At 39.2% G+C, this 10,531-nt stretch overlaps 1 protein-coding gene across 1 annotated transcript; it reads right to left on the bottom strand.

The window, feature by feature from the left end:
• Positions 1 to 5,104: 5,104 nt before the first annotated feature.
• On the bottom strand, positions 5,105 to 10,522 carry mzt2b (mitotic spindle organizing protein 2B). The gene is made up of 5 exons (XM_085168607.1): positions 10,141 to 10,522; positions 9,754 to 9,939; positions 9,503 to 9,663; positions 8,026 to 8,163; positions 5,105 to 5,580 (listed from the first exon to the last, which is right to left on the bottom strand). The coding sequence occupies exons 2-5, from the start codon at positions 9,927 to 9,929 to the stop codon at positions 5,432 to 5,434; spliced, it is 624 nt and encodes a 207-aa protein (XP_085024733.1). The 5' UTR covers positions 9,930 to 9,939; positions 10,141 to 10,522; the 3' UTR covers positions 5,105 to 5,431.
• Positions 10,523 to 10,531: the final 9 nt, after the last annotated feature.

The raw sequence follows: 10,531 nt of genomic DNA, 5'->3' as shown, positions 1-10,531 counted from the left end.
AGGTTTTGCAGCAGGCCAGTCAAACTCCAGACCTCAACCCAGCTGAAATGCTGTGGCGGGACATTAAGACAGCTTTCTATAATTGAATGCTGTTGTAAAGAACAGTGGGTCAAAATTCCTCCACAACAATGAGAGAGACCGATAAAGTCATACACAAGGTGATTATTCTAGTTATTGCCGCTAAAGGTGGTTCTAAAAGCTTTTGAATCATGGAGTGTTTTCACACACAGCGTCTGCTCTTTGGCTTTGTTTTCGTTAACTGATCACACCGTGCAATATGTCATGTGTTGTTCATCTGACTTAGAATTCATCTAATTTAAAACTTTGTAAGCAGATAATTCAATATCCAGTCCTGACTTTTTACCATCACTGTATCCACTTGTCTAAGTTGTAAAGATCTAAGTTGTTTTTTGTTTTTTCTTGGCTTACTCTATCCACAATATGCTCAATGGGATGAGCAGAGATGCTGATGGTGTCAACATTCTGGACTGGTATTTAATACATAAAAATCTTATAATGTTACATATAATATTATCATGTTCATAGCATATATTATTATATTACATTAATTATTATAAATAAATACATACAAACTCAAAATTTATTTTGTGGATTAAATTATCTAAAGGTTCTTCCACTGACAGGAAATTAATGGTCGTCTCCCCCTTCAATAGGAGTTTTACAGTACCTCAGTCAAGTCAAGAAAGCTGCCAGGTAGCAAGATGTGTATCAAGAGTTTTATATCAGAGTTAATTTAGTGGATAGTGTTTTGTTGGCATTCTCCCCAGAATTTCTGTTTTCCCAAATTGAAGAATTTGAAGTCTTGTTAAGCCAAATTGTTATTTGATGATGGTCAAAATAGGTATAGGTAATAGATGGGAAAAGATGACTGTAAATCGTTGGTGACTCATACAAGAATAGAGTAGAATCAGCTGACATTTTCTTGTTAACTTTATATAAACAGAAAGAAAATCTGTGGGAAAGGGTGTAGCTTCGCTTTGCATAAGAAGACAGAACATAGACAAAGCAGCAGGGAGCCTCTGATTTTTTTTCTCTGCACTGTCTACCATATTCTGACTATTTTGTGTTTTTTGTGGTTTTAACTTTTTTCAATTGGTTTGACATTTTATAAACTCACAGCAATTTTAAAGTAAGATCAAGTCCAAGTCACATTTTAAGGTGGTCAGTTTAACTGATTCACAATGGATACGTTCTTGTGGGGTTTTTTAAGTGTGTTACCTCTTCTTTAAAGCTGCTTTAACATCACACCTGAGTTTTCGTCCTAGAATACAAAAGCAGCTATGCAAAACAGTATTTTAAGATACCATTTACACTATATTACACACACAGACACAGACACACACATCATTATCTTTTCTCACTTATCTCTAGTGGTATCTAGCCATGTAGATACTCTTGTATTTGAAATATCTTTCACTGACTTTACTGCCTACATGCAAAAACAATACAGGTTAACCTGTCTGGTGTTCGCATTCAAGGCTGTTGCTATAATTGACAATACTTAGGTCATGTCCTTGAATTTTCTTTAAGGAGTATGGTGTTTTTAGTCATCCCAAAGAAATTAATTTTTTTCTTTTAAACCACATTTTGTCTTATCACATGTTATTCCTCTATGTGTGACAGGATAATGTCACTTCAAGGTCTTCAAGGTCTATTTTATCGTATGCAGGAATGCAATTTGACTGTTGATTTTGGAGGTTTCCTGGAGAGAGGTACTGAAGGTAATGTAATTACTTTAAAAAGGGAGATTTCTGAACTCAGCTTTTCTAAAAATAGCAGCTATTGCATAGCCTACACAGACTGTATATAAAAAATGGATGCAGCCACGCGGATGTGACCCAATGGTCACCATTTTTGGCATTTTGAAACCAATTGTGACTAATAATGTGGGGTCTGACTGTGAAAATGAGAGACACTGAAGGCTCGTTGGCTAATAATTATGACTCACAAGGAGTTAGCCAAACTGAGTAGTCACAGTCCTGATGTGCTAGCATCATTTTTCAGACCAAGAAAATCCATCTATGTTTTACTAAGACTTTAAAATGTGTTGCAAATTGCAACAAATTCACACCATAAAGTGTGGCCACATTGTGACATTCTTACAATGCTCAAAGCTGAAAAAGCAGTCATCAGTGTTCTAGGAATCTCAGGAGATTTAGGTGTTCAGAAGATAGAACAGACATTTCCTGATTCGACTAAATGGACAAATACGTTGCTTTATAACTTGGACTACTGTTAACACTATTACTGCTTTTGGCAGAAATAACAAGCAAGAAATAAAGCGACTTTTATGGTCCTCTAGTGCTGATCCAGCTATAAGAGGAACAATGATGGAAGGGGAGGATCAGTGGGAAAATGTTTAGCTGCTGGTTGAAAGACTATAGTGTGAGGCGGGTATAGAGAGTGAATGGAGATAGAGACAGAGGATAGAGGGAGGTGCTGGTGGTGGTGGTGGGAGGGTGCAACAAGATGGAGAGAGACTGCCTGCACATACTGTCAAGGCAGTTAATATAAGGTGTGGAGATAAGGCCCCACAGACAAACATTGACCAAATCAGGCATTTCAGCAGCGCAGCCTGAACTGTCAGTCAGCCTGAGAGACAGACCAACAATCAGCACTCTACCTCTGATAAGGGCTCTACTGGGCGCGTGCAGGAAATAGCCAATCTGCAGCCGGCCTGGCAAGGAGGGTGGATGGCGGGGAGTGGGATGATGGAGAGCAAAGGGGTTAGAGGGAGGGAGTGGATGTATAGACAACAAGTGAGGGAAAGTGGCCTATAAATTTCCAGAGAAATGTGGACCGAGAGTTCACGGAAAGTGATAATACCTGAGAGAAAAAGGGGAAAGAAGGAAAGAGGAGAGAAACGGGATATTCCTGCGTACCACACCCAAATCCTTTCAGAGAGAACGCGATTCAGTAGGGAATATAAGTGACTTGGTTAAAAAAGAGAGAGGGAGAAAGAGAGAGAGAGAGGGAGAGACAAGAGGTGTGATATCGACTCTTAAAATAGCATCTCTCCCCAGTTTTTTGTCACCTGGGAACAGCTTGCACAGAGAATGTGAGAACTTGGTTTAGACCAGCACCTTACATTAATGATTTGCCAACAGCTTTGACTAGCTCATTCTTCAACATGCCATTCGCCTTGCCTCGCACACAATAGCATCATTTCATCCTCTCTATTGATTAATGGAGCATATAGTGTGTGCAGGCGCGTGCACGTGTTTGCAGGCCTGAATGTTTTTCAGCGTGCCTGAGTGACGAATAACGCTCCCTATTTAATGAAAGGCTCTGTACAGGCTACGAAATTCCCTCATAACAAAATAAACACATCCAAAATACTGGAGCGGATGCCAATGGAAATCCAAGTCAGTTGGAAGGCCACTCCTCGTATCTTGGATCCACACTGGCCCCTGTAGGTGACATCGAGGCACTGCAGGCTGGCAGCAAGTTTGAAGAAATAAATTCCCAGCTGTTTACCTTTGTCAAACACATTTAGGCTCCTCCAAGCAAAACAGTAAGGAGCCCCAACAGCTGGCGAGTATTTATTTTCAGAAGTGGAGTCAGAGGGGTGTCTGAGCTTCCTTGATCATGAACCAAACTGCCATTACCATGACCACTGATAACAGTAGGAATCGTAAACAAGCTAATCACCGAGGGCCTATTTGTATTCTCGTTTGTGTTTGCACACGCTGATGTGCAGGGGGGAGGGCGCAAAAACTAGAGAACAGGCGAGGGTGGCAGGGGAGAACGGGGAGGGTCTCCGATGGAGGGTGGAGTGCGTGTGAAAGGGTTAAGTTCCCTCCCTGGCTGCATGCTGCTTTCCCTTGCTCTGTCAAGCCCCATTAAACCTGCTACACCACAGCAATATGGTGCCATCAATTACAGGCACGCTGCCATCAATGCAGAGCGCAGAGGAGAGGAGAGGCAGGAGCACATAAACAGGACAAACGGCCACATAAAAGACATAAAGCCCTGCAGCCTGCCTCTCTCAAACACACACAAACACTCTCTCTCTGCACCTTTTACCTTTTTGAGGTGTCATTCTGTTTCTGAATGAGTCTGGGTTTGTTTCAAATACAGATGGGAAAGAAAAAAAACTGCACAATGCATGCATTCCTGACTCTTTCATGATACTGAGGCAAATTTATGAAAAAGGCTAAAAACTATGTGAAGATTTAGGCTCACTGTGTTAACTGCAGTGTGCTTCTACTGCCCCCGTGTGACAGATGAAAACCCAGTCACCAGTACAGAGCCAAAATAAAAGTCCAAACTTTTAAAAGCGCATATTAACTTTACAGCACTCCACGCTCATCATCTTCTCATCATCAAAACACCAAAAGATCCAAAAGCAGTGAGAAATCTTCAAAGTGACACAAATCTGCATTTCATCTCTTTTGCATGTCTCAAATTCTTTGCTGCATTTCTCTCTCGGTGTCAGACAAAGAACCATTTGTCTGAGATGGAAAGCCATTTTTACTGACCAGCGAAGAGAAAAAGAGCCACTCTTTACTTTTGGGTGCCGTATTGTCTTCAGTACAACAGGTCAGTGAAAGACACTGACAATGTCACAAAGCAACTGAAAATCAAACACTGGGAAAATCGTTAAGATGCAATGTTGCTGTGCACCACATACTGCTACTGCTGAGTGGCATACCTCTTCACTCACTTTAAACACCTTTAACATGTCTCTGAGAATGAAATCTGCTGAATTTGAATCAGGTATCTTTTTTTTTTTTTTTAAATTACATCAAATACAAGCAACTATTCCAGTACATATTTTTGCATGCTGTAAAAATGTGGAATTGGTGTATGTTGCATCGGAGTAAAAGACACAAATCTGATAAGTAAATTGTTTGATTTTTTTAAAGATGTGATATAAAAAACAAAAACGTTCACAATGAATAGACATTTCTCAGTAGAAAATACTCAAATTAAAACATTTATTTTTGTCTTCTTTTGTGTCTCACTCGTTTGATAGCAACTGGGCAAAAAGCTTTACCCACCAAAATCTGACAGAGTAATAAGGAGACACACCGCACACCCATTTTGAACTAGTTAGAACCTTAAAGAACTGGATTAGGCAATTTTTATATTTTTTTACATTTTTTTTTTACATCAATGACACTTGATTAAGCGATGTAGGCAGCTTTAATTTTTCAATACAGCAGACACTCCCTCATAACGTATCTTACAGTTAATTGTCGTGTCTGAACCACATAAAAAGATTAACACTGATTATTTACACCAACCATTCATCTTTTAAAAGGAGGAGGAAAATGATACCAGAACACCTATATTTATTTGTAATCTAGGTAAACCAGTCCTTTAAGATGTAAAACAGAGAAACGTACACATATGTTAAATGTAAAGAAACCTACATATTTACAAATGGCCTCCAACTGCGAGAGTTTTAGGTCGAGTTTATCTGTGAGGAAGAACTACTGCTGCCGGAGCTCTTGGTTTTCTGCCCTCTAGTGGCACTGGGCTGCCGCTGCACTCTCTGGCTGGAAGCCTCCCTAGTCTTCTCACTGTGGCTGGTACCGGCTTTACTGCGTACTCCTGAAATGAAGCAAAAAAGAAAATGCACTCAGGGAAAGGAGGAAATAAATGTTTAGGTGACTGTTATAGGACTGCTTCACATATACCATGCAATATGGCATTTTAGAAAAATAAAAATGGAAATGATAATGACGGGGAATGAGAAAGTGCAGCTGATAAAACAGCTCGTTTTCTTATATACTTGACAGTATGTCACAACAGCACTGCGCATTAACTATGAAGTGGCGAGAAAGTGCCCTCAGAAATTATGAACTGCAAATATAGCATGTGTCAAGAGACCTGACTATTTTACTGGTGAAGGAAAAAAAGAAGATTTTTTTTATTATTATTATTATTCAGCACAACTGAAGAATAGACAACCCGAACTCTCTTTAACTGTTTAATTAAGTAGTCTTCAAGAACATTTCTCTAGGCTTCTGAAGAACATTTGTTTTCTTCTCTGTCAAGATGATTCAATACCACTTCAATAATGGTGAGGTCAGAGTTTTAGGGAGGCCAATCCATGACCGATTTGTGTTCTAGTTTGTGTTTTTCTATCCAGGTATGCTTGTGTGCATTGGCAGTATGTCTGGGCTCACTGCCATGTGGGAAAAATAAACCTGTTGCCAGCTAGATTTCTTTCTTTCTTTTAGCTTTCCAGATGGGACTGTATGGTGGATCAAAAACTGACGGTACTTTCTATGTTCTCAATTCAAGAGAATATTTTGACAAGATTATTTAAAGTTTCACATTTGATTCATCACTCTATAAAACCTGATGCCACTGATTTTCAGTCTAGGTCTTTTGAAATATGGCATACCTCTGCATTTTCTCTATGTTATGTTTCCTTCCTTAAGAATGGCTTCTTGATGGCCACCCGTTCCACTGAGCATATTTCAAATGAGGCTTCAGCAAAGAGCAGATGGATCAGCTGAAGGGCCAGATCCACCTCTCAGGTCCTGTGTCAGTTCTTTCTGAAACTTTTTCCCTATGTTTTAAACACATGACTGTCGGATACTGTCCATATACCGCAGACAGTTTTCTGATGTTAACTTTGGCATTTTTTTAAAGATCCTGACAAAGAATTGTTTTCTTGAATATTTTACAGGTCAGTTTCAACTGGCTTAACGGAAAAAAAAAGTCACACCTCTAAAAATGATCAAGTACAAGGACTGGACTGAAAAGGAGTGAAAAAGCAGTCAAAGAAAAACTCTGAAGGGCCTTTAGAAAGCCTGGAGCAATATTTCTTAAGACCACTTTAAAAATACTGGAAATTACCAGTACTACCCCTCAGATTCCTAGAAGACATGCCTACGGAATCAATTTCAAAACCCTGTCATTATATTCTTGAAAAACCTTTAGGTCAAGGTTAGTGAGATTAAAACTCACCCGAGATTTTTAGTAGATACACCTATGGTATCAATTTGAAGGTGCTATGTCGCTTCGTTCTCAAGTTATTGCATTCACAAACTTAAGTGTCCACACTGCCCTTCACCCACCGAGCTGGGTGGGAGGGCAGCAATATCCCATGAGCCTTAGCAAAAATAATAATACAGGAAAAAAAAAATATATATTGTTCCAGCTGATAGTGATATTGTTTTTGTTTTACAAAAAAGTATTTCTATAGCATTTATACTCTCCATTTGTACTATAATCACAGATTTTAGCATTCTTTTGTATTTTGAAAGTGCTTCAAGTTAAAGTTCTGTATTTTTATATATATATATATATATATATATATATATATATATACACACACACACACACACACACACACACACACACACACACACATACATATATATCTATCAATCACTAAACTGATGTAACCATTTAGAAATACAAAATCAAGCCATTGGGGTTGCTTAGGGTTAAGATTCTTAGCAAGTCAAATGTTTAATCTGTTATTTAAAAAGTCATAAAAAGCTTGGTGCTCGCACACTTTTCTCTGCTTTATTTGTCAAGTTTAAGTTTGTGACCATTTATACTGAAGAAGACTTCTTCAATAAGTGAAATCCTGAAAATAGAACTCAGTAAGTGCATATTGTATGAACCAAGTCAAGATCCTCTTTTCTTGTTCCGTCACAGGTTAACCATCAAACAGCAACATAAAATACTTTTTTTAAACTTGTAAATTCAAGTTACTCTTGTGTAAAAGAATCAATAAAAAGAGTACTTCAGAGGGTTGTTTTTTTTTTTAACTTTCTAGCCACTTAAAAACAAAGGGAAAAAAAATCCACTGCACGGTGAATAAATCTCCTTGAGTATGAAAACATCCAAGGGCAAATTCAATTTTTGTGGTCCACACACAATTGCATGCATGCACATATAAAGAAAGCACAGCATGCAGTTTTTTTTCCCAAAATCCTGCTCCATATCAAATGGCACATAAATACAACTTTTGTTAATGAGAAAGGCAAGCAAGTGGGCAGATGGAGGTGAAGGACAGAGTGCAGCAAAAGGGACCTTGAGAGTGAGGAGAACTAGTGTCTTGGGGGCCGTAGACCACAATCTTAGTGTTGACCCTTGTGGCTCTGGGGCCTGCTGCTGTGGGGGGAGCTGCGGCAGGTTTAGGGCTCTTTCCAGAGGCCAAAGAGTCCTCTTCTTCAGGAAACAAGACACACAGAAAAAAAGACAGAAAAGAAAGAACCGACCGGGATAGAGAGGAAATCAGAAAAACCTGCAACACAGTGAGGATGAGCGATTTGTAGATGAGTTTGCATGACTATGCCTGTCTTCAGATGCCCTCCTTTTATGTGGAAAACTGTGCTGTGTGGGGTGAAGTGAAGATTGGATTTAGTTAGTGAGGTGGGGTAAGGGAAGAGTGCAGCACAGAACCTCTGCTACAGCACGTGCAGAACTTAAATGGAGGAATGTGATTATTTCACACACTTAAAAAGCAAAGAGAGGAGCAAAGAAAGAATATAACATAAATTTAAATTAATAAAATAAAAACTTTAACATTCTGAGTCTTTGCATCAAAAATCATATCTGTAGCCACACACACGCTTGTTGTTATCAGAAATTACTGTTACCAACAACTGGGCTTGTTTGCATTGGAAAGTAGGTTGGTCTCAGGACCCCCTCTGACCAGTCCTCTTCCCTAATGTTCTATTCTTGGACCTTTGATGTTCTCCATTCCCACCAGATCATACACCAATCAAGCATAACATTATCACCAACTGCCTAATATTGTGTTGGTCCACATGGACTCCACTAGACACCCTAGAGGTGTGCATTGGTATCTGGGACCAAGAGGTTAGCAACAGATCCTTGAAGTCCTTTAAGATGTGAGGTGGGGACTCCATGGATCGGACTTCTTTGTCCAGCATATCTCACAGATGTTCGATTAGACTGAGATTTGGGAATTTTGATAGTTTATACAACAATTGTTTATATATCGATTAAAAAAAAACAAAAAAAAAACGACATACATAATTTATGCTAATATAATAATGATTTGTGGCATAACTATGCTACACTTTACAGAAGACAGTTATGAGTTCTTTCTCCTTCTAGCCTTGGCTTTCATTAAAGTAGCAGGGTTTTATATTGCCAAAAATGTGAACCCACACAGCAAAACACATCCTGAACTTTTCTGACTTTCAGAGTGTTAAACTGTAGGTGACAAATGACAGCCCTCTTTTCCTAAGTCAATTGTGACCTACGGGGTGACATCTGAATCTTAACTAGTGTTTGTGGCTGCTGCATCCTGGACTGACCAATGGTGGGTTAGGAGGACCCAACAGAGGGGGAAAACAGGAACGGACTACAATAAGGCAGTATAAATGGGGAGACTAAATCTTCCCAGCCTGATTTCTGCAATGTTTCTTAGTTAAAAGAAGGTAGAGTATGTGAGCTGAAAGATAGTCAACATTTAAATGACAAATATACATATACTTTCAGTTGCATTACATCCATTCTTCAGATTCTTCAGACTAACCTCTGGCTTCTGTGTGCGCTGTGGTCATGCTTGTGGTGTGGGCGCCAGCTGAAGGGTCTCCACCACAGCTTTCAGCTACCCTCTGTCCTGCACACATTGCCTTCAAGGTCTGGAAGACTGCTTGAGGAGCCACATTCATCTTCAGCAAGTCCACTATGATTCTGTGAGGAGGAGGAGGAGGAGGAAGGGGGTGAGGACATAAAACCATGGTCCTCCATGTAACCCACAGATAAGGTTATTATTAAACATACTTAAAAACCTCCTGATCCACAGTGATTCCTGCAGCCTGAGTAAGTTCGAACAGCTCAATTTCTTCGGCGCTGAGGACTTTCTTCTTCTTTATTGCATATTTCTGCACGTTAGATGTGACAACCAGCGCAGGGGAGTCAGGGGCGGAAGGAATCGTTTGTTGTGCTTGTTGAGACATCACTAATGAACTGAGGGGTTAGATTAAATAAGAAAGTAAAATAAGGTGCAATGACCAAAAGAAAATACAGCGTAAAGAATGAGAAACAAGGCGTAAGTGAACCTCCTCTCCGAATCAAAAATATCAACATTTATCAAAAATATAACCACAATGAGACTTAAATGATTAACTCAGCAAACGCCTGATTCCGTAAAATTAAAATTATACCTACGATTACGAGCGCAATGCTCAACGTTTAGTTGCTTCTGTTTGAGCCAAGCGTGACGCGCCAAAAATACGTCATTGTCATGCGTTCCATACGTAATCCACTCAAAAAATAAAATAAAATAAATAAGTATGTTTTTAAAAGTTACATTATTCAGTTGTCCGTCACGTCTTCATTTAAGATTTTAAATCCGTGTTTTACAACCCCATATTAATTTTAAAAACTCTTTCCAAGAGAAAATCTTGCCGCTACTCAGCTATTTTCAAACGCCCCTGGTTATTTTTTGGGGGCAGGGTATTTTTTCGTAAATTGAACATAAATGACTGGAAATATATAGGCACGGTAGCCTATACTAGTAGAGATGCTGAAAGAGCGAAAAAGAACAAAACCGGAAGTG

The sequence above is a fragment of the Neolamprologus multifasciatus genome, chromosome 7 (assembly GCF_963576455.1).
Source record: "Neolamprologus multifasciatus chromosome 7, fNeoMul1.2, whole genome shotgun sequence".
NCBI classification, from domain to species: domain Eukaryota; kingdom Metazoa; phylum Chordata; class Actinopteri; order Cichliformes; family Cichlidae; genus Neolamprologus; species Neolamprologus multifasciatus.
Note: the sequence above shows the minus strand (reverse complement) of the source record. Positions and strands in the feature narration are given on the sequence as shown.